Below are 25000 nucleotides of genomic sequence, written 5' to 3' on the forward strand. Positions count from 1 at the left end.
CCACATGGCTTTGGTGAGCTGCTCTCCTGAGAGTCACTCCACAGTGTGCCCCAGTCTTCCTCACTTACATGAACCCACCTGGGTTCATGCTCAGCTCCTTCACATCTTCACATTATCTATCAAATTACAGACAGCTGAGGCTGTGATTCCTGGACTGAACAACTAACTGCTAAGGACACTTCAATCTCACAAATTCTCAGATGTCACTTTTTTTTTTTAATTCCAAGAGCAAAGGTTTAGCTTTCTAAGACTGAGTGATCATTCTCTGCTGATTTTTAAGGCTCAAGGTCTTACCTTGCCAATCTGGTTTTAACTTTTTGTGTTTCAAAGTGGGATGAAGGAGTTTTTGGTAATGTCGCAGCATGCTGGATATGCCCATCATTTGTAGGGCACATAAGTAGTTTTCTTAGAAATAAGGATGGATTTCCCTCTACTTTCTCCAACGGTCCCCTGTGAAATCTGTGACATACATTGGCAAGAAGGATGGTACGTTAGGAGCTTCATCTGTACACTTGAAATGGAGCTTAGCTATCCATTCAGCCACAAGGTAGAACCTGTGAGTGTAGCCTCATTTACATAGTGCTCTTACCATGTGCTCTTGGTCTAAAATCTGGAATGGGGGAGTCATACAGATCTGCTCAAAATACATACTTTTGCATTTACTTGTAGCTACGCGATGTCCAATGGCTATAAGCCAGCCCCTTTGGATTTGTCTGATGTGAAGCTGTTACCTCCTCAAGAAGTTTTAGTGGATAAGCTTGCAGAAAACGCACACAATGTTTGGGCAAAAGACAGAATCAAACAAGGATGGACCTATGGCATTCAACAGGTGAGAAATGCTGGGGCAGGCATGCTGGAAAAGTTAAGAGATGTGACAGTCCATTGAAATTCCATTTTGCTTTGGTGGGTGTTATATTGAAAGATGAGGTTGCCCTTGCTCTCTATTCCTCTCACCACAGTGTGTTCATTTTTTATGAAATCGAGGGACTGGACAGAATTTGCAAGGGTCACATCAACATTGACTCTAGGCATAATTCCAATTTTGCAGAAATGAATAGGCTTACCTGTCCCTTTGTTAGTGTGATTCACTCATGAGGTGTGTTGCCCTGCATATGCACCCACTGGCTGCATCTTGTCTTTTTCCCTGGCTTATGCTTGCATGTGGAGAGCTGAGCTTTCACGCCACTCTCCAAGGGTAGGGTAAGGCTCACATAAATCAACATCATAGGTCAGCAGTAGTTCTGGGATGGTCCCAAGTATCTACCAGTGGGAGTGAAAAGGAGGGGAAGGTAGCCCAAGAGGGGGCAAACCAGCCTTCCCAGAAGCCGGTGTCCGCTTACTTCAGTCCATTGGGCCAAGGGTTCCTGGGCAGAGTTCTTGGCTTGAGCAGGAGGCAGCTTGAGAGCTAGAGCACATAAAGGAATTAGGCAGAGTTTAGAGCCAGGGTTCAGCTCCAAACCATCTGGCATACCTTTCCCTAAAATGCTTTCCTCATCTTAGAAATCACCAGTGGGAGGGTTAGTATCAGGGAAGTTCGGGAGTGACTGTGTGCCCGTGAATGAATTCATTCCTGAGCCTCCAAATCTATACACCTCTGGAAGCCATGAAGAATACAAGCATGGAAGCCATGTGAGGGTCAGGGAGTGAAGGGGTTCAAACAGCCTGTCATACATATTAGTTTGGGTGACTTATCAGGGCAATTGTCCCTATTGTCTTCTTGGTCCCTCCTAAGGAACTGAGAAAGACTCTACTATGAATGTGTGCCTTCTGCATCAAAATGGACCCACTGTGGCTCTGCCACCTTTTCTAATGTTCTCTATGAAGAATTGTTAAGAGGCTGTTGTTAGGAGGCTATAACGGTTTAAATCATGGCATGACCTTCCATGGGGAATAGTGACGTAAATCTCCATCTGCACTGCCTTGGAAATAAAGGTTTCTAACCACTTTTGTGGCACTTCATTTTATTCGCAGGCTGGCATTATTAAAATGTGTTTTTTTAATGCTAGCTTTGAACATTAGTAAAATTTTTCCATTAATACTCATTTAATCCTGAAGAGAAGTGGCAAATATGTACATTTCTAAATATCAAGGCACTGGAGGAAGAGCTAGTAACTAGTAGGAGCCAGCCTGGAAGCCAGGAGTGTTGCTGGGAGTATGGGAATGGGGCAAGCTGTTTGTAAAGTTGCAATGTGTTTTCTCAACACCTCTTTTGTCTGGTTCTATATAGGATTTGAAGAACAAAAGAAACCCCCGTCTGGTGCCATATGCATTACTAGACGAGCGTACCAAGAAGTCAAACAGGGACAGCTTGCGTGAAGCTGTTCGGACGTTTATTGGTTATGGGTATAACATTGAGCCATCAGACCAAGAACTAGGTAATGAGTCGAGATTGTTCGTTCTGGCTCCAGTTTACTAAACAGATCCTCTTCTGGAGAAATGCTCTAAATAGATCTAACTTGTACTATTAGAAATGGCATTGGTGCTAAAGAGCACTAAACTAAACAGTATATTTTTTGAAAAGGAGGCGGGGACCGTATTTGATATAAAACATCATGCTATTGACAGATGTTTCTATAAGCACTTCTGTGACCCAATCCCACAAGAAATAGATTATCTTTCAGTGTAGCTAAGCTTTTTGGGATACCTTGTCACAAAACCAAGTCAACTTTATTTCTCTTGTTCTCCAAACATGCGAATATCAGCTTACTTTTTGATCAGGTCATCATATCTCCAAATTAAATTCTAGCACTGATTAAAATCACCAGCTTACAATTGATGAACATGTCATTTTTATCCCATACCCTAGGAGGTACCATAGACCACAGGGTCAATATTATAAATGGTTAAGGGGATGACTTCGGAGTCAGACCTGCATTCAAATCTTTGCTCCTCAGTTTACTGAAGAATAAACTTACCTTGAAGAAGGGATTTAACCTCTCTGAGCCTCAATTTTTTCATCTGTAAAATGAAGACAATATTAATGCCCTTATAGCACTGTCAGGAGAGAAAACTGAAATATGGTCTCTAAAGGATCTACTATAAAGTAATCACTCAGTAAATGGTAGCTTACATTGTTGTGATGATGATGATGACGATGATGATTGTTACATTATGAACTGAATGCTATATTGGATAGTGGGAGATTGATGGCCAGTCTTAGTGGTTGTTGTCTAATTCTCTTGAGGAATGCTACCTAATTATTAAAGGTCTGTGTTCTCTCTTTTCCTCCCAAACCCTCTACTCACCTTCCTTCTCACAATAGCTGACCCAGCTGTGGAGAAGGTCAGCATAGACAAGATCCGATTTTTCCGGGTGGAGCGGTCTTATGCAGTGAGATCTGGAAAGTGGTATTTTGAGTTTGAGGTGGTGACTGGAGGAGACATGCGGGTCGGCTGGGCCAGGCCAGGCTGTCGGCCTGATGTTGAACTGGGGGCTGATGACCAAGCCTTTGTGTTTGAAGGCAGCAGGGTGAGTCTGTGCAGTTTCCACACATCCTCAGTCCAAGTTTTCCTTCTCCAACCATTTCCCTAGAAGCTAAAAGTACTGAGTGTCTAGATCTCAGGCTTCAGAGTGAGTGGCCACCACCACCGGCTAATTTAGAAATTAAATGAGTTTTGCCTAGTGATTGTTTCTTTGCTCTTTGCTCTGGTGAAGGGGAGGACTGTACACCCAATTCCTTTCTATAATCAGATCCATATCTGCTCTTATACCCCAGCCCATTGACTTCACTTTATAGTGTTCACTGCATAGAGCACTATGCAGCCGGATGCCGGGAAATGTTACCAATTTGCCCATACATATTGTCATAGCTGACTAGGAATGAAGGCCACCTTTTCTGATGAGCCATGTGTGTCTCAGTTTGAATAGTCTATAAGACAGACCACTCCTCCCTGTGAGTTATCCTTGGCAGAGAGGTGAGTGCCCTGTAGAAATCATGTGCCACTACTAGTTAGGAGATACTGCTGATGGGGTCATTTCTCCAGCTGCAGGGGGCTTCCAGTACCTCCCTTTCTCTAAGCCTTGGGGTCTTTTTTTCTAGGGTCAGCGTTGGCATCAAGGGAGTGGGTATTTTGGGCGTACCTGGCAGACAGGAGATGTGGTCGGATGTATGATTAACCTGGATGATGCTTCAATGATCTTCACACTGAATGGGGAGCTGCTGATCACCAACAAAGGTTCTGAACTTGCCTTCGCTGACTACGAGATTGAGAATGGTAAATTCACCACCCTCCCCCATCTCAACTCCATGAGGTTGAAGGAAAATCCAGGGAAAGCCGAGGGAACTCTTCTACCTTCTTATTTAGAGTACCCTGTCCTCTACATATTTGAAACCTTAATGGTGAGGACTATCTTTTATACTATCATTTTTAAGAATCAAGACAAAGAGTAAGACAGTTGGTGTATGCAACATAAATATAAATTCTAAATTTCCACACACAATATTCAAGAAGCTCTCCTCTAATTCCCTGCTGTGTACCTTGGCATTTTAAGGTTCCCTAGGTTTCCCAGTATTATAGAGGAAATGCTAATTGTGTATGACTAATGTCCTTGGCAGGAGAGAAAAATCAGTGAATTAAACAATTGTTCTTTTATTCTTTGAATTATATTCTGATTTGAATTGTCAGTGTATGTGTTTGTGTAATTGAACTTGATGCTTTGATGAGAACCACTGAAACACACGAGTTAAACTTAGTTGTTTCCTTGAACGAAATACAATTTATTTTGAAATTCAAACACACTGTGAAACCCAAGCGGAGTTGCACTTATTAATGGCCATGAATAGACCTCAGAGCAGCGCTTCCAGCTACACAAAGGAGCAGTTGGAACTTATTATTTCCTGTCTCTGTAGCTATATTATGTACACAAGACTGTTGGCACATAGAGGAAAGAGCTCTGGACCACACATTTGTGGCTTGCTCCTGACAAGCTGCATGCCTCCCAGCAGGTTTTTGCTTGACCCTTCTGGGCTTTACTTTCTTCATCTATACCAGAGAATAAGAGGACAGATGAAATAACTTCCAACATTCTTTCCAGATGTGAAATTCTATGGCGATGACTTAGTACCTGCCATGTGCACACACCCCATGCTTGGTTTGTGCCACTGTCTGCTACTTCATTACAGACGAGGAGGAGGCTGCTCTGGGTCAGGAAGCCCGGGCTGTCACCCTGTCCCTGCCCCAGCCCACCTGTGACATCTTAGTTGATTTTATTTAACCTCTTTGGGCCTCATTTCCCCCTCTGTAAGTGATTAGGGCTCCTTATAGCTCTAAATTTCTGAGACGTTACAAAAAGAAACAGTCCCTGCCTAGAAAGCTAAAAAGATATAACTGCATAGGCAAGTTATGCCTGTAACAGAGTGTTTTTAGCTTTATAAATGACTTTTACACTTTCTGCAGACACCTTTTAACTACAGCATACATATCAAACTGTACCTTTAAAGAACTTTAAGAACGTGTCTAAGTGCCAAAAACTTGGGAAAATAGAAAGGTTGCAAATCAGCGCATTTTCCTAGAAAGACAGGGTAACTAAAGCCAGATGGGGTCATATTTTAATGCCTTCTGAAGAGGTTTAAAATTGAAGTTTTAAAGAAAGAATCCTATTTATAGAGACAAGTGGGAAAGTGCCAGCATAAGGAATGGCTTATGTGATGGTTCAGAGACAAAGGGAGAGAATAGAGCGGGTGGACATCAGGGCAGTGGAGAAACACTGTCAGAGATTTCCCAAGTGCCCACTACATATAGCACTGCCTTTCAGAAGCCAGGAGGGAAACAAAGAACTAGAATATTCAGGCTCATCCCCAAGGATTAGCAGCTCCCTGGGGTAGACAGAGTCCAAAGACTGGAGACCTTTTCCTGGCTCTCCTATTGTGTGAGCTGGAGGAGGTTACTTATCTATTAGTCTTCAGCTCAACTATAGGAGGAGATAAGAATCATGTAGGTTGTAAGAGAGTTGTGAGAACTTTGTAAAGTCCAAAGCCTTGATACTCAAAGTGTGGTACATTTGTTAGAAATGGACAATCCCATACCACCTCAGAATTGGAAGCTGCATTCTGACACCATACTCTGGTGATTCGTACGCACAATAAAGCACATAAGAAGCAGCGGTCTAAAGCATACACAAGTGCAAGCAGGAGTGGTATTGAGGACCTTGTTTTCTAGCTGTAAAATAAATAAAATGAAGCTATGAAAAGGTGACTAATAATGCAAAGCAGTAAGTTATAAATGGTGACTAATGCAGAATGAAAATTCTATAGGAATGGGATTTGAACTGAATATTAAATAAAGAATATGAGGGCCGGCCCGGTGGTGCACTGGAGAGTGCGCCGCTTGGGAGCGCGGTGGCGCTCCCACCGAGGGTTCGGATCCCATGTGGAGACCAGTTCCCGCTCACTGGCTGAGTGCGGTGCGGGTGCAACACTGAGGGTTGCGATCCCGTTGCTGGTCCCCGGTACGGGCGCGACACCAAGGGTTGCGATCCTGTTACCGGTCAGTAAAAAAGACAAAAAGGAAAAAAATAAAAAATAAAAAAAATAAAGAATATGAGAAGTTCACCTTCAAGAAAAAGGGTGGTCCCATCAGGGGATGTAACTAGAGTAATAGCATGGCATCAGGAAACTTCAGGAAAGGGTGCAACAGTTTGACTGGAAGATTTGTGTATAGAACTTACAGATGACGAAGCTGGAAAGGTAGATGAGTGCAGATGATAGCCTCAAATACCAAGACTCAGCCTTTTCAGTTAAGAAACCGTTGTCTACTCTGGGCCAAGGACCCTTAGACTTCACCCTGTAGAAAATGGGGGAACTGTCATAAGGTTTGAGCAGAGGAATACTATAAAGGACAGGGCTGTTTTAGGATACACCTGTTTTTAGAGATCATCTGTGTTATGATGAAAGAGCTGCCTCGTAGGCCTTTTGTGTGCAGGGACATGATTTGACCTTCAGAATGACAAAGTCTATTATTAGGAAGCTGTTTTATAATAGAATTGTACTGTAATATGTTAACGCATTATACTGTGGTATCGTATGCGCTTTAATAACCGAGAGACAAGGTAATTGGAAGGCTCTTTCAATTTTGTGATCGTTCGGGAGTTGTGGAGGGGCAGTTGAAAGGAAGTCAATGTGCCATTCTTTAATCACAATAGCCTAGAGGCCTGGAATACCCATATAGAACTCTCTGCTCTTTGCATAAAGTGAAAAGAGGCAGCAATTTTTGCCTTGAGTTGTTGGGAAAAGCATCTGTTGAAAATAAAACATTTTATGCATTGTAGCCCCCGTAAAACAAAATGCCCCATATGCTTGTGTCCTGGTCGCCAGGATATCAGCCTTGATTCAGGCCATTAACCCAGTGGGAGTGGTGCTGTGGGATGTCTTTAGCTCTCTGAGGGAAGGAATAGGGGCAGACATTACAGTTTATGGCTGTTTTCTCTCTGGATTACTTATATATTGTCATCTGCATCCTCTTCTGTATCGTAGATGATGATACCCGCTGATCTGCCTCATTAGAATTTTTCTAATCATTGTTCCCCACCCTGATCCCTAGCCTGGACCATCACAGCTTTCAGTGTTGTCACCTGGAAATATCTGGAAGTTCAGAAACCTCCAAGCTGAAACCTTTTCTATTAGCCTTCTCTTTTCCTCCATTTAATGGAAAGAAAGATAAAACCTTGAACATCCTGCTAGATCTCAGAATGGGACATCTGGAAAAGGCTCTGGGGTGGTCTCCTGTGCTGCCTCTCTGCCATGCACTCCTGAGGGACATCCTGCCTCCTGAAACAGCTTTGGAGTCTGCAGGGGCAACTTCCTAGGCTGTTCCTGCCCGTCGGCCTACTGGGGTTCAATAGATCCCTCAACTCTGTTGGTAGCTCTTCAGTAGGCAGAAAATGAAACTTATTTTCAGGAAGTTTCACTGCCATCTGCACGCACACACACGGGTGCCAAGGGTCCCCCATCATCTCTCTGCAAATGGGTGCTGTGCTTCAGAAAGAGGCTGTGGCCGGGGAGCACGACCTCTGGTTCCTGTGTTTAGTACAGGGCTTGTCCCTGAACTTCATCTTCACAAGGCTTAGCATGGAATGAAAAGGAATGAGTTATTAAACACATATGGCTGGACCGAGACTCTCAGAAACACCCCAAGAACAGTCTGGGCAGTCATCTAACCACCTCTCTCCAAGATCACAGTTTTCTGCTTACTAGCAGTAATTCTATTTCATGTCTTTATTCAGTGCAAAATGGATTGGCAAGGGATCCATCGTTTGGACTTTATAGAGAACTGGTTTCTTTCTAAGCTCCTGAATTATAAAAGGATGACTTCCCTGCTATCCCCCTTCCTAATCATGAAACGATTATCAGGCCTTGTAAAACCAAGTTTATCAGAACCTGGGGTCCTCTACAGGTTTAAATGCATGCGTTCTTGCCAGTCCTTTCTGGGATGAGAACTCTACTATGGCTCAAGACAATGCCATTCGTGATTTTCTCCTCAAACATCTTCAAAGATGTTGACATAATTGCATCTTTTAGGCTGTATGTAGGGAGGAGGTATTTTTTCCCCTTTATTTTTCTTTCTTCTTACTTCTCCAGCCTCATTTGAGGTTATAGGTTAATTCGTTGTATACAAAGTACGAATCCTTATTTATGACAGTCAGTGCTCATAGCAGTGCCATGTGACCTTATCAAATGGGTCCTTTTATCCAGATCAACTCCAGAGAGCCATGTGGCCACCTGTAGATAGGGAACCCTTTTGCTCTGAAGGGCCTGGAGTGCTTTGTGTCTGTGGGTCTCCAGCTGCCTGATCTAGAGGCAAACTGGCCAACTACATGACACTTAGAAAAGTCATTTGAAAAGTGAAGGAAAAGTTAGTCACAAAGCAAGTTAGTTTAGTTAAAAATTAGGAAACAGGCATCCTGGCTTCGGTCCCCATTTCTTGCTCCTGTTCAGGCAGCTTTGGTCACATGCTGGCTCTGCACTTTACCAGGTAACAGATGTTGAATAAGTTATTCAACTTCCTAAGCCTCAGTTTTCTCATCTTTAAAGTGGGCATAGTAATGTAATAAATCTGTAGAGCACTGAGCCTGCCAGGTAGAAAGCATGAGATCAATACTCACTCCTGTGGTTTACCGCATCCTTGTTATTCCCCCTTACCTATCTATCCTGCAGAGATGTAAAGTTTTGTGAAGTTTAAATCCTCAAGGAAAGACGTCTTAGACATGAAGAGATCATAGCTGGAGCCTCTTAACCAGATGGAGGAAGCTGATTAAATGTATTCAGTTATCAATTCTCCTTCCTCAGGAGAAAGTGCTATCACCTTGTAAGGATTCATCTTTCATCTCTGTCCTTTCTGGGTTTTCTCTTTTCTGACTCAAGCCTTGGGTGTAGCTTCTCTTCTGAGGCTTTACAGAGCTGCTCCACCTGTGCCCATTTAGCCCTCAGGAGGTCCCCTGTTGCTCTGGCTTCCTGACTTTTGTCGCCCTGTCTTTTCTCATACACTGTTCAGCTGTCCCGTGTAGGGAGGGCTTCTGCCCCACAGGGGCAGCACTTTACTCTGTAATGAGTGCAGTCCTCTGCCCTAGGACATAGCTGCTGTTTACATCTGGGGCTTTCATCTCCTGTGACATTCACTCTCTCTCTTGCATACTGACTGGCACTGGCCTGTGACTCAGAGGGTGCAGGATCTCATCTCGTTTTGTTACTTGCCCTTCTTGGTGACCTTGGTCAAGTCGGTTAGCTCCTCAAGTCTTCAGTTTCATCCTCAGTAAAGTGCCATCCCCTCTGCTGATGCTTACGAATGATGAGAAGCCTAAGTTCCTTAGGAAAAAGGCTTCATGCAAATACCACTTTTTCCTGTTACATTGTCAGTGGGTGTGTGACTGGGAAGTGATTCATATGTCATAAGGCTAAATCCTTGTTGTTGACAAGTGCTTCCCACTCCACTCAGGCTTTTAGACCTGCTGCTTACTTATTCCACCATTCAGGAGCGTGGAGAGGAAAGCGGAGAGATTTTCTTAAGATGCCCTGTTCTCTGCTCACGTCAAGGCTGGAATGCTTTATGATCATGGCTCCAAGATAAAACTGCTGTCGTCGTGATTTTCTGGTTTGAGTTATACCCCTTAGCAAAATAACCAAACTGCTGTCTTGGGAGTAGGGATGGTTTACAGCAGGAACAGTCACTCTTTTCTATCCCATTCCTTGTCCCTATTTCTATGAGCTTCTTGGGACTGGAATGGTTTCTTCTTCTTTCCTTCACATCTTGTCATAGCACATTGCAGAGTCCTCTGTCCTAAAGGGGACCCAAGAAATTTTACCAACAAGCAGTCCTTATTCTACACTGTCAGATTTCCAAAAGTTCCTCATTTATAAAAATTTCTGTCTATGAAAAGGAGATGGTTTCATCTACACCAGTCCCTGGCACAAAAATGCCAGAAGCATTCAAGTTACATGAGTGAGGGCTTGTCCAGTTGACCAGTCCATCCACTGTCCTGAGGGGCAGGGTTACTGGTCTGTTCTCAGTCCTTGCTGGCCCTGGACTTTGTACAGATAGCCCCATCATTCTGCTAGGATTGCATTAAAGTTCTCACTTATTTAGAAATACTGTTAAACACATCTGTGTCCCAAATGAGTTCATAGTTTCTGAAACCAACCAACTAGCTTGCGAGAGATTTACTCTTCGCTTATGTGACTATTTACATAGAAACTTCATGGCTTAGATAACAGTATATAAGCACTCACCCTAGAAGAGTGCATTGGCCTTGGTGTCAATGAAGAAAAGTTTTGCTTTGTTTTGGCAGCTGGCCGGTAAGGGCATCCAAACCCTTGATCTTGGTGTCATCAACACCACGCTCTAACCAACTGAACCAACTGAACCAACTGGCCAGCCTAAGAAAGTTCTTAGTGTTGAATGTAAATGCTCCCAAAATTGGCCTGTAAATTTCCCCTGGATTGAGTACTCCTATCCTAGGAGTGACACCAGTTTTCTTTGGGGAGCTCCAACCTCTGCTGCAGCCAGCGGCCTCAGAGCTCTTACAACTGCCTGCCTCCCAAATCCTAGATAATTAGCGCTTTCCTTGCTTTGCTGATTTGTTGCTCTACAATTATGATTTATAAATAGCACACAAACAAGAACACCAGACAACTTGCACTTCTGCTTTGGTCTGTTCCGACTGGCAATTATTACATACAATCAGGATACAGAAGTGAGCTGGAGAAGCAATAGTTGTAGGAAGGAAAAGAGTTTTCTCTGACTCCTTCCTGAAACTCTCACCTTCCTGTGCGGGTGATGGAGAGGACAGTGGGCTAGGAAGATGGGAGTTTGCAAGTTGTATTTAGCAAACGAGCGGAGTCATGGTGCTAGCAGTTAAATGTCTTAGTATTGTACTCTCAAAAGGTAAAGGACCACTGGGCATCTCATTTCACTGGTGAAGAGGCCAAGGCCCAGGAAAGTTAAGCAATTTTGCAACAAATCATTCTTTTTTAAAAAAATAAATTTTATTGTATATTTAAGGTATACAACATGATGTTATAGGATACATATAGATAGTAAAAAAGATCACAATAGTAAAGCAAATGAACATATTAATGATCTCACAGTTACCCCTCTTTTTTTGTGTGTGGCAAAATCTGCTCACCAAGTCATTCTTTAAGCTTGTTGTGTTGTTTTGGTTTTGGTAAGATTTCAAATTTCTCAGGGCATAAGATCAATTTTAACTAAGGCATAGGTAAAGAATTTCCCTTTTTCTTTCTATTGGTTTTATTTTTCCAGCTGATATTTATTTACAGCTTAAGAATAATCTTAGCTGGGTGATTGTTTTTCCCAAATTGTCTTGACCCCAACTCACTTTCCTTCCCCATCGGCCAAGGGCAGTGGTAGTGTCCATGCAGCCTCCTGTTGTTGATCTTATGTGCCAGGAAGAAAGACAGAGGGTTGTGTCCCATCTTTCCTGCTGGGATCAAAGCCCTGAGGATTCCTGACAGCCTCCTGGGATGGGACCTACAGGCTGAAGCAGGGCTCTCTTTACCTGTTCTGCAGGCTTCGTGCCCATCTGCTGTCTGGGGCTGTCTCAGATCGGCCGCATGAACCTCGGGACAGATGCCAGTACCTTCAAGTTTTATACCATGTGTGGCCTCCAAGAAGGCTTTGAACCTTTCGCTGTCAACATGAACCGAGATGTCGCAATGTGGTTCAGCAAGCGCCTGCCGACATTTGTCAATGTGCCAAAGGATCACCCACACATAGAGGTAGCATTACACATCGTGGGGGTCCCTAACAGGGCAGGGGGGCCAAGACTAATTCTCCTGTCAGCATGCAGCTGCTACCTGAGTGCATGACCCGGCCACTTACCAGCCCCTCTCCTCTGGCCCTTGGCACTATAGTGCAGGAGCCTTAATAGGGACAACTTAGTGGCATCTTACAAGAGACAACAACCTTGTCATACTCTCTTTGCAGATAGATCCCCAAGCCTTGGGGCCACTGGGTCATCTCCTGACATTCCTATTCTGGTATTGTCACAGTAATATGGTATCCAGAGACCTTAAATGTTGCTTTCTTTAAAAAGTTCAATACCTGTAATCAGTTTTATGTCCTGAACGTATATGTTTTTTCTATACTTATAACTTGATGTTTTTTAGACCCCAGTTAATTTCTATAGTGCCATTTCCAGGATTTAAAGCTGAGGTGTGGGAGTTGGTTATGACACTCCCACCTTCTAAAGGAGCTGAGAGGAGCCTAATGTAGGTTCTGGTCCCACATCTCCCTGCCTGTGTTCCACCCACTCCCACCAGGGTTTTTCCTGGTAGCGGGGAGGAGAGTGCTGATGGGAAGCCGGACAAGCCACTCCCTGGCTGCACTCATCAGGTGGGTGCAGTGACTTGCTCCCCTGACTGTAAATTCCCTTCCCTCGCACTCCAGTCTGAGCTCAGCAGGCATCGGCTCTTAACACCCCATTTTCCCTACAGTCTTAAAAAGAAGAGACTTTTATTTCTCTGATTGCTCTCTGGCCATTACTTTAGAAAGGTGGCTCTCACATGTTTGGAGATCATGAACCCCTCTGCAAAACTTATGTTTTTCTAAGAGGCCCTCTACTTAGAAAAATATACAAGCCATACACAAATATTTACACATGCTCGCAGACCCCAGGATAAGAACTGTTCTCTAGAGAGCAGGGGAGAGGCTCAGATTATAAGAAAATTATCATTATAAGTCTCAGTTTACTTTCTCTGCCCCCACCCACACACATGTTCCAAAAATCCAGTTTTGATCTTTCCTTCCTCAACTCCATCCCCTGTGATGCTTGTACCCTGAGTTTCCCCAGTAGTTAGAAGAGCCTCAGCCCCCAGCCTGACTGTGGCAGAGACAGGAAACTGGACTGGGTGGAGGAGACACCCTCCATAGAAGCACGGACATCTCTTCCTGAGCTTCTTGCGCTTTCTGATGTCTTTTCCCCAGGATGTTCTCATGCCAGTGACAAGCAAAACCTTTGGAAAAATTTCTTCTTTAGCCACTTGCCTCCTAACCTAAAAGGTCAGCCTCTGTGTACTCCATGCTGCATCACCCAGATACTGCCCCACTCTCTGGCATTTATTCTGCACCCTTGGCCTTGTGGAGAACCCACTGGGCATGTTCTTAAAACTCTCCTTTCTCCAGCCAGGAGAAGATCTATTATTTTCTATAGGACAGGATCCAAGTAATGATGAGAATCATAGTTTGGTTATCACTGGTGACAATGCCTTGCTGTGTGTTACGTATGTAAGTGAGAGAAGGAGAGACAGGGTCAAGGTCAGGCCCTCCAGTATGAGAGAGTAAGGACTTATGGTGTTTCTAGGTTGTGAGGATTGATGGTACCATGGACAGCCCTCCGTGCCTCAAGGTGGTGCACAAGACGTTTGGCACACAGAATAGCAATGCCAGCATGATCTACTGCCGCCTGAGCATGCCCGTCGAGTGCCACTCCTCCTTCAGCCACAGCCCCTGTCTGGACAGTGATGCTTTCCAGAAAAGGTGAGGGTGGGGCCGCCAGCTCTCGGAGGCACTCCTTGTGTCTGCTGTATGGTTGGCTTTCTGCTTTTCTCTCTGCCTCGGCACAACCAGGAACTCCGTGGATAGGATTCTCTCTGCTTTTAGTCAGGTATGGAAAGAAGGATGTGTGTGCACACATGTGCGTACAAATGCATGTGTGTTTGCACAGTGAATAACGAAGGGACCAATCAAACTAAACAGACTCATGTCTGGCGGAAAGGGTTCTGCTCTCCTTGAGCTCTTTGACTTCCTTGCTGCCTACATTTCCTGTGTTTTTGGAGTAAAAGGAATGCAAGTGCATGAGAGGGAGCAATTGTTGCTTTTATGTGAAATTAGAAGTTTCTTGAAGCAGATACTGTGTTCTTTGCGTAACTGAGGGCCTTGTCCAACCCTTCAGCTGGGTGACTCATGAGTAATGTGATTTCTTCCTTCTTGAGAAGACATTTATATTCCTTGCCGTCTTTCTTTCCTCTGGTCTCTGTTTGTAATTACTGACGTATGTCTGCCGTCTGGAGCTGTCATGTCCAGGTGTCCTCTAGAGTTTCACTATCTGTCAAGCTTTTGAACAAGCATAGTTGCTGGAGAGAACAGGATAACCTACTCAGAGGTATCCCTGCTATTATTGAACTTTCCCCATGTCCCCTCTCAGCTTTAACTTGCCATCTGGGCTGAGGAGCAAGTGTTGGAAGTCACAGCCCTGCCTTGTGGTAGCAGCTTACAAAAGAACAAGTCCCAAGACCAGTTGAAATCACTGGTATTAAGGAAAGAGCCAGTTTCCTAAACTTGTGTTGACCATTAAAGGTAGATCAATTGCCTGTCAGAACTGGGGATTCTCTACACAGCTGCGTAACTGAAACATGGATTATCTTCCCCCCAGGAAACAGATGCAAGAAATACTCTCTCATACAACAACAGTAAGTAAATGTGCTCAATTGTGGTTTTAATGATTTGATTCTTTACTGTGCTTGGTAATATGCCCCTTACAGTGAAGATCTGCCTAGAGATCCTCTTTAATTGCCAATTACTTTGTCTTTTAATATCCATCTTGATGTTTCCAAAACACATCAGTGGCATTTCTCAAATGGGGAAAAGAAAGACAGGTACCCCGTGCAAAGCAGAAACTCCACCTGGAGCCCCTAACTGGGCCTCATTGTGTCACTTGTTGCCCGTTTGCCCCCAGGGATCCAGCACTGCCCTTCTCATTGAAATGAGAATCAGCTGGAGGGTCTCAATTGAATCCTTTTGTTTGCTCTTTTGTGTAAACTACCATGAGTCAGCTCCCCCATGTCTCTGTGCAGTGCAGGGAGTAATGTTGAAAGCAGTCAAATGAGAAGCAGGAGCAGGAAGCCAGCCCAGAAGATGGAAGCTACTCTGGTGCCTTTACCATAGCTAGATGGTAGTCAGAAAGCGACACTTCTGAGGCAAGAATGTCAAAAAACATGTCTATGGAAGAAATGCATGTCGACCCTTCCATAAGTTAGGCCGTAGTCCTGAGTCGGTAGGTTAACCCTCATCAGCAGTAAGATTCTTGCTGTAGCACATCACACTTGGTATGTGCAGGGCACTGTCAAGTTTGTACTTGCCATATAAACTCCATTTAATTCATTTAAAATTAATTTAATCAACAACCCAGTAAGATGGACAATATTATGCCCACTGTTATACACAAGACAAGTGACTTGTCCACGGTCACACAATGCATAACTGACAGTGCCAAGATCCAAGCCCAGGTTTGTCTGGCTGACCCTTTTTTCTTCCAATCAAGAAAATTTGATAGACTACAAATAAGAGCCACTTCATTAAGAAAAAATCAGCCTACTTTAAGAAAATGATGACGTGTAGTCACCTTCCTTTGCTGTAGCTTTTATCATAACTTAGTAATACACCTCACAGATCATATGAGCCCTGCTAAGACCTACGGTACTTCTCAGCACTGCATGTGGTTGGGGTGACAGCCACACAAAGCACTTTGGCCACAATATGGGCTTTTTCTTTTGCAGCCTCTTTTTCAAGACTTTGCCAAAAAAAAAGATCGGGCCTCCCTGGAGAAGTACAAAGTATAACAGAAGCGCCCTGACCCTTGACTGCTCTCTTTCTGAGGACAAGGGCTGTGCCTGGTTCCCCTCAGCCAGGTCCACCTGGTGCCCAGGGGAGGGTTCAGGTTCTGTGCTGACCCTTCTGAGCAGCTGCCCCTGATTCCATCAACAGCATCTTCAGGGCAAAGTGTAGTGGATTAAGTGCTCTCTTCATCAGGAGCTAAAGCAAAACAGAAAGGGGAAAAGTTAGGAAGCCAGAGTCTCTATCCAGCCCTCCTTCCAGGTCTAGGGTAGGACACCTGTACAACAGTGTGTGCTCTTTCAGAAAGAAGGGCCAAGTGGGCCGCTCTGTTATTCCTGCCTCTTGAGCCCCTACCCCCAGGCGGGGGCCACTCACTCCCCTCTGTGGTCTCTCCACAGCAGTGCTACTACGCCATCCGCATCTTTGCCGGACAGGACCCCTCCTGCGTCTGGGTCGGATGGGTGACCCCAGACTATCACTTGTACAGTGAAAAGTTTGACCTGAATAAAAACTGTATGGTGACTGTCACCCTGGGGGATGAGAGAGGCCGGGTCCATGAAAGGTAAGGGGCTCCCAATTAGCAGCATTGACCATCGAGTTCCTCAGCCCCTCCCCACCCGGCAGCTTTTCCCTTCCAGCCCACCCCTCACCCCAAAAGAAGGAAATATCCCAGTCTCTCTTAAGAGGGGAAAATGAAGCCCAGGCTTAAAATCGTCAAGCAAACTGTGGGGAGGAGGGAAGGGGAATGCCATGACAGTGGGAAGGAGTGTTAGTGGACACAGAGGGTAAATTTCATCATATATATCAATTATAACCTAGGCATGGGACATTCAGATAGACAGTTGGGGTCTCTATTTTCTCTTTGATTTCTGCACAAGCCCCAATTTCTACAACATCAAAACAAGACAGAGAAAATCCCTGGGTGCTTGACAGAAGTCACTTCAGAAGAAATAAAAAGATATATGGCATCACACACCAGCTGATAAACTCAGAACTCCTCATCCCAAGAGTTTGTAACACCTGAGAGCATAAGGAATATAAAGGAGACATAGAAAGTTCATGAATAATAACTACTGAATAGGAATTAGGGATCTTCAGGGAAAACATGTTTTAGGCACACCCATACCCTCCCACTGGTCTGCTGGTACTGCTGCCAGAGAAGGATGTGCCCCAGAGGTGACTTATGGTGTCCATCTGTGTTTCCCACCTATATGAGGTATCAGAGCATCTTTTCCCTATATAGCCACGTATAGAATTGTAATACGTTATTTCTCAGGTTGGCCTTTACTACATACAAAGTCAGGAACAGCTTGTAATCAGTGCCCTTTAGATAATACTGGCTCATCAAAGACTAATGGCCAGAGGTGAGTTGCAGTCACTATGCTTGTGTGGGCAGGTGGTTAAGAGCATAGGCTCTGGAGGCAAACTGCCTGGGTTTTAAACTAAGTTCCAATACTTACTAGGGGTGTGACCTTGGACCAGTCACTTAACCACCCTAGGCCTCAATTTCCTCATCTATAATATGAATAAAATAGTTTCAATCTCATAGAGTGTTGTGAGGATTGAGTTAATTCATAGAAAAATGGTTAGGGCAGTGCCTTGACTTAAGAACTTAATTATTATTATTATTATTATTATTATTATTATTATTATTATTATTGCCATTATTGAATGTCCATCATGTTACAAGAGGCAGAAAATATGTTAGAAGCAACAACTGGTTTAGGCTAGAAGGGAAAGTATACAAAAGCAACTGACCAATCCAAGCTTTATTTTTAGCCAGAAGAAGAAAAGGCAGAAATGTCCATCCCACTTGGGTTTATTGCTCTGGTTTGCTGGCTCTGCCACACCAAATTACTTGATTTTTCTTAGCCTCAGCAACCACATTTATTGTGAAAATTAACTGGCGTTTTAGCACCTAGGATAAGACCCAGTACATGTAGGTGCTCAATAATTCTTAGTTCTTTGTCCTATATGAGAAATGAATACAGAATCGATTTTCAGATATGTTAGGGCATTTTGAATTTGGGCCCTTTAAAATATGACCAAAGCCTGCCGCTTTACATTCCCACAGCTTCAGTACATTGTTAATTGAATTCTGTCTTAGTCATCAATGTATACAGTACTGTAATCACTAAAAATCAGTGATAACATGGGTGCAGTTTAACCTTTATGGAAATCTAACAATGGCTATAACTCTTTGGAAGAGGCAATTTGCATTGGCTTGTACCTGAGGGTATTCGTATGAGAATATGAGGTATTCATATGAGGGTATTCATATGAGTCCCTTTGCTGCCCCAGAGGAGAAGACTGTATGCTTGCAAGGGGATTTTACTCACAGAGGAAAGTGATGGACTTCTACAGCCAGAAGGAACCTTAGAGAATTCTAATTAAACTCTTGGCTTTCCAAATGAGAGTACAGTTCAGAGAGGTACAGCAGCCCTCAGAGTTTATAGTTTGTTCCAGGTGCTGTCTGTGACACATGGCTGAATGCCCTCTCCCTGCCCCTGGAGTGGCTCGGTCCTCCACGCAACAGGAAACCAAGTTGCTGCGTCATGTCAGATTGACCTTGGGATGTTTAAAGAGGCTTCCCTTGCATCAGATATAGAGTCACTCTCTCATTTAACCTGAGAAAAATCACAAGGGACCAGGTTCCCTTAGATGATGGGAACCCAGGGTGGGCTTAGGAGGAGACAGAATTGGCTGCCCCTTGCCCATCACTCATCATGAGGGGTGCTGGGACACTTCTGCCATGGTGCATCTTCTCTGAAACTCACCCAGCATATGAAATCCTACAATTAAGTAATCAGGGCTTGGAGCCTTGAAGGCATTTGGGTTATTATGGCTTGTTTTTAAGTGTAAGTGCCTATAACATAGTTCTGCATTCTGGAGATTGGGAGACAGCTAACTGGGAAAGGCACCCAAACTGGTGGTTAGCCAACAGTGCAGGAAGCAGAACTCCAGGGACTGGAAAGACAGGGTAGTGTTGGTCAGGGAGGTGGGAGGGCATCAGAGACAAACTTTACCTGCCATCCTAGGAATGTGGGCCTGAGTTTTCAAGTGCTTATAGCCTTTTGCCCTTGATACTAGACTGGGACCCTGAGCCCAGATTTTTGTTTCTGCCTCTTATACCAAATCCCAATGCTATAAGTTTGCTCTCTGTGCCTCAATTTCCCATCTCTGAGGTGGGACTACTACCAACCCCATTATCTGTTTCACAAAGGTGAATTGACATTGAGTCAGAAACAGTTATCTGAACATTGTGCTCTTTGGAAGGAGGTAGCCTAAAAGATTACCACATCCCTAAACTGAGTAATTCATGACTGAGTAAATTGGGTTGAAGCTGAATGAATTCATTTAAAAACAAATTATTTGGGGCTGATCAGAAAGCTTTATGAGAAGGTTTTTCATCAGAAGGCATTTCATGCTTGAGTCTTGATTACAAACAGCCCCAGTCCAGATTCTGTGCCTTTTCCTTTCTCTTTGACTCCTAGCGTGAAACGCAGCAACTGCTACATGGTCTGGGGTGGGGACATTGTGGCCAGCTCCCAAAGATCAAGTCGGAGCAACGTGGACCTGGAGATCGGCTGCCTCGTGGACCTGGCGATGGGCATGTTGTCCTTCTCAGCCAATGGGAAAGAACTGGGCACCTGCTACCAGGTAGGGGTGGCAACGGGGGCCAACCACTGGTGTCCTAGGCCTGGTGCTTGCAGACATGTCCTCCTCCTCCTCCTCCTCCACACTCAGCAGCCCCACCACAGCGTGTCGAGTTGATGAGCACTCCTGGTCCATGAGCCATTTTGGACAATAAACCAACAACAACAAAGTGACTTCATTTTATGCAGAGGAAAAAAAAAAAGTTAAAAAATCATATTTATTGCTTGATCAGATATGCTGGTCATCTTTCTAGATGATGGAAAGGCTTTTCCTTGGCAACGAGCTCTAAAAGGTTATTTATTAATGTCATAAATATTTCTCGTGCAGCCTTTATGTTATCTGCACTCCACAAGATGAGGGGTTTAAAAAGTGAACAGAAATACTCTCACTTTAAGAAACTTCTATACTTAAAATAGAAACCTGTGAAAACTAACTTACCAAGGAGTAGTCCCTTTGCAAAAAGTTTATTCGCATTCCCTATGGATATCTTACAGGATCCTTTAAAAATGTATCTATATAAATTGTGTTTCACTATCTCATGGACTCTGAACTTCTGTGGAACTACTCAGGAAAACCATCAATTATACACATGTGGGTTTACCTGTCATTAACCACAAGAAACTGATCTCTTCGTCCTTGATGGCCAGCAGGCTGGGAAATGCCACGTCTTACATCTTCCTCTTGAAATTTTACAATGAGTGTAAAAACTTTGACAGATATTTTAGAAAGAAACTTATCTAGCCACACATTTCTCAAGTTATTTGACCAAAAAAAGCATTTTTTAAACTTTAAACATTACTGATATTATGTGAACCTAGAAATGCACAGAGCTTACCATAGGAAATACTAAATCAAGGAATTAAATTTCTGTATTAAACATCCTTGACACCCCAAGGGTAGAACAGAGAGTCATGTGTATGTGTAGACAGAGAGTGTTACACAAGGTCAGAGAAACAAGAGCTCACTCCCATCTAGGGTGGTCGGGAAAATGTTCATTAAGGAGAAATCTTGATTTTGAAGAAAAATAAAAATTCTTCCAGGTAGAAAGAGAGGACTGTTCTAAGTTGAACAAATGACACAAGAAGCATTTGAGATCCGTCTGGGAAGGTAGGGAGGCAGAGATAGGAAATGGGGAGCCAGCGACAGTTTCTGAGCAGGAGAATGACATGCAGTGTTTAAGGAAGCCAGCAGTCTTCCAGGGGTCAGCAGCTTAGCTAACTGTTTATACAGCAGATAAAAAACATCCGATATTATGTAAATGGCTGAACCCCCTGATTCTTCAGTCAGTCCCAGTCTCCATCTTCCAGGCTGAAGCACCTCTGAGCATCCAGTTTTCTGGCCTGTGGTTGGACAGAAGGAGTCAGGTGGGGAGCAGACAGAGAAGCCATGCCAGATCTGAAGTGTTCATTGATCCAGAACAGATGGGCCAAACCCTTCCCGAGGCCGGAACAGCCTGCTGGCAGCTACCTTGTCTCTCCAGTACCCTCTGCAGTGTGTGACACTCCCTGCACCTCCTCCTCCTGAGAAAAAGCAGAATCATCAATAACACTTGGCAAGCGTGGTCCGGCAGCTGGGGCCCAACTGGCCATTTCCAGAAAGAGGCATTTGCGAAGCCAGGCTTTGAGGCAGAAGGCAGAGTATTATTCTTCTAGTACTTCCTCATGATTCTGCCTCCTCCATCCCCAAATCCCCTGAGAAAATGTTTTATATACATTACTGCCGTCCTTCAGAATCCATTAGCTTTTTCCCATTAACTTTTGAAATGAGTTTAACTGAAGGGTCCTCCCTGAGCTACAGAAAACTCTAAAGTACCTAATAACTTTTAAGGCCGGTTGGGCTCTGGAGGTCCAAAAAAATTAATTTAAAAAAGAAAATGGCATTCACTGTAGCAGTGACTTGCCTGCCTCAGGGCCAAGCCCATGGTGTTGGGGAGGTGTTGCAACCAAGAGAACATTGTGGCAGTTTTATCCTGTCTTTCACAGTAGTTCCTGGGTGACATTGGGCTGCTCAGCTGTCATCTCTGAGCTGGGGGTTGACACCTACCACTCGAAGTGCCGCCTTCTACTCCCTGCATAGAAATCCTGATTCCTTTGCTCAGTGGTTCCAGTCCTGACTCCCATCCTAAGGAATGTTGCTGTGATCGGGAGAGTGTCAGGGCTCCGTCCTGAAACCCATGGGCGGCTCACTGCCATCAGCCTCCCTCTCATCCCAGGCAAGAGAGTAACATGTCCAGCTGTGCGGCTGGTCCCTGGCAGTGGGATAATTGTTATTCTGCAGCTGTAGCCACTTTCATTTTTCAATTATCTCAAGAGGAACAGGCCAGCAATATTTATACACTGACTCCCTATCCAGAAAGGACTAGTAACCAAAATAATGAGAAAAGGATTCTCTCAAACAATGTTGCTAGACCTCCCTATTAAATAGTGCTATGCAATTTGAAAACATTTTTTTGTCCCACTTAATATAATCAGTGGAAAAATGAGAAATAAAATGTACAATCAAGAGCTACTCCTCAGTGATTGCCACGCCAGCCACAAGGCTCTGAGGGCAGAGCCAGCCATCAGATTTACGAGAGGGGTTAGCTTTCAATTTAGGCCAGTTTGTGTGCCCCGACCTTCACACATGGTTAGAAACAGAATGTCTATTATTACAAGGACAAAACAGAACAGCCCGTGATAAAAGTTTCCTTAAATACAAAAGAAGAAATGTCACAGCAGCTCCAAATCCAGGCTCGCTGCGCGTCCCTGTTAGAATGTAAGCTGCTCGCCTAGCAGGTCAGCTCCTTTGGGACAGGGCCATCTCCTCTCTTGGCTGCTGCATCCCCAGTGTGTGGAGCAATGCCCGGCACCTAGTGAGTGCTGGACAAGTATTTATCAGGCTAACTGACTTGGCTGGGAAATCACTTGTATTTGTTTTTTACTGCTGCCTAACAAGTTGCCGCAAAATTAGTCCCTCAAAACAACTTACATTTATTATTTCACAGTTCTGCAGGCTTGACTGTGTGCTCAAGTTCTCACAAAGCCAAAATCAAGGTGTCCGCTGGGCCAAGCCAGGCTCTTCTCTGGAGGCTCTGGGAAGAATCCGCTTCCCAGCTCGTTCAAGCCATGGGCAGTATCCACTCCATGGTCGTAGGTCTGAGGTTCTGAGGTCCCTGTTTCCTTGCTGGCCATCAGCTGGGGCCTCTCTCTGCTCCCGGAGGGTGCCCACATTCCTTTTCACATGGCCCCATCCATCTTCAAAGCCAACAGGACATTATACAGGAGTAGCAGCTGGGGTCCTGAGGGCCTTCTAGAATTCTGCTTACCATACCACTAATGCCGTTTTTTTCCTTGTGTACACCCTCATGAGCCCGCACTTGTGTTTTCTTCTCATTTTAGTGACTGAACAGAAATTTTGATTGTTCATCATGGTGGGGTGTACTCTGCATGGTAAATATAAACTTATCCCAGGACATCCTAAATGCTTTCAAAGCACCTGCTCTCTTCAGGGAGTTTTGAGGAGGGCCCTGTAGTTTGGCTGGGCAGTTTATGAAGTTTGCAGGAACAAGTCCTGAGGGACCTGACATACCACCTTCCCAATACCTGTGTGATTTAGGTCAGCATCAGAAGCCTCCAGATGAATGCATTTATCTCTTCCTGTTTGCACAGACTCATGGGTTTCCTGATGGTCCACATGAAGTTTTCCCAGCCACCAGAGCTCTCTGCTTACTTAAGGCTGCAATGATTTGAAGTTGTTCTAAACATCACACATTGAGTATTTGAGAATTCTAGGGGACAGTCTAGGGACAGCCCCTGCCTTATGGGTCTTATGTAAACCCAGGATCTAGCACAAAGCAGGCATATGACAAGTACTAGATAATTATTTGTTGGATGTCCTTTACAGCGCTTCTCTCAGGCATAGCCAGGTATTCTAGCAGTCCACCCCCACATTTTGGTTTTACGGGCAACTAACCCTTTCTGTAACATATGGGTACCTGAAACATCAGGTACAAACCAGTTGTTTGTACCTGCAACATGAGCCCACTGCGTGTGCTAGAATGGCCATGTGCTAAGCACAAGCCTGGGCTTTAACCAGTCTAGCCTGTTTCGTCATGAGGAAATGACAGCACTGGACCATGCAATCTTTTAAGTCACTTACAGCCATAAAAATATTTTTTTATAAGTCATATGTCTAGGTGCATTGGGGAAGTTCATTATGTAAAGGGAGCCTATAGTAAATACTCTAACAAAAAGATAACTCACCGTATTCATTTTCCAATGCCGTACGAAAAAATTACCACTAACTTGGTAGCTTAAAATAACATACATTTATTATCTCACTGTTACCATGGGTCAGGAGTCTGGGCATGGCTTAACTGGGTCCTCTGCTCAGGGTCTCACAAGGCTGCAGTCAAGGCATCAGCCAGGCAGCATTCTTTTCTGGAGCTCAGGCTCCTCTTCCAAGCTCACATGATTGTTGGCAGGATTCAGTTGCTTGAGTGTGTAGAACTGAGGTCCCATTTTCATGATGACTGAAGCCAGGGGTTGCTGTCAGTCCTTGTCACCCACTGGAACTTCTTGTCATGTGGCCTCCCCACAAGTCCTCTTACCACACAGCAGCTTACCTCTCCAAGGCTAGTGGGAGAATCTTTCTAGGCTGCTGAGATGGAGTCTCATATAACCTAATCAAGGGAGTGACAGTCCCCTCACCTTTGCCATATTCTATTTGCTAGAACAAGACATGAGTTCTAGGGGAGGAGATTATACAGTGGGATGACTCATTGGGGCCGCCTTAGGGTATACCCAATACACTCACCATCCCCTAATTTGTAGGAGGGGAGATTTGCAGGAATTTCCTAATGTCTGCATTTGCTTAAAGACAGAGAGAGCCAGTTGGTGAAATCAAAGTCCCAGCCTGTGAGTAGACTCCATGTCTTCTTCCATGTCTCCAGCCTTCCCTTAGAAACAGCGCAGCATAGGGAATGCAGAAGCTGCTCTAGGTCTGCTTCTGCATCAGAGTGAGCAAGCAATAAGTGAAGACCCTGGTGTCATGAGTCAGTAAATCCACGTGCCTCGTCTGAGTGGCAGCTAGAAGACACTTAGGGAATTCTAAACTCTTTGACATAAGAACTGTAATTATAGTGAGAGGGGAGTGGAGAAAAGTCCAGAGGAAACCAGGGAAAGGAGAGGCTTTGGGGGAAGACAGCCTCTTTCCTCATGCCAGTGAAGTACCTCAGATTTTTCCTGCAGAGCAGCAGTTCTCCACTGGGGCTGCATTGCCCCCCATGGGACATTTGGCAATGT

At 44.4% G+C, this 25000-nt stretch overlaps 1 protein-coding gene across 1 annotated transcript in view; it reads left to right on the forward strand.

Annotated features, from left to right (window-relative positions):
- Positions 1–25000, forward strand: part of RYR3 (ryanodine receptor 3) — a gene marked incomplete at its 5' end in the record, with an annotated part of 211225 nt that overhangs the window by 8266 nt on the left and 177959 nt on the right. The window contains 9 exons of the mRNA XM_008584044.1: positions 670–829; positions 2228–2375; positions 3263–3468; positions 4040–4214; positions 12018–12226; positions 13810–13985; positions 14881–14917; positions 16460–16623; positions 19556–19721. Coding sequence (XP_008582266.1) covers positions 670–829; positions 2228–2375; positions 3263–3468; positions 4040–4214; positions 12018–12226; positions 13810–13985; positions 14881–14917; positions 16460–16623; positions 19556–19721 — 1441 coding nt within the window. The remainder of the gene's footprint in view (positions 1–669; positions 830–2227; positions 2376–3262; positions 3469–4039; positions 4215–12017; positions 12227–13809; positions 13986–14880; positions 14918–16459; positions 16624–19555; positions 19722–25000) is intronic.

The sequence above is a fragment of the Galeopterus variegatus genome, unplaced genomic scaffold (genome assembly GCF_000696425.1).
Source record: "Galeopterus variegatus unplaced genomic scaffold, G_variegatus-3.0.2 Scaffold3133, whole genome shotgun sequence".
Lineage (NCBI taxonomy): Eukaryota > Metazoa > Chordata > Mammalia > Dermoptera > Cynocephalidae > Galeopterus > Galeopterus variegatus.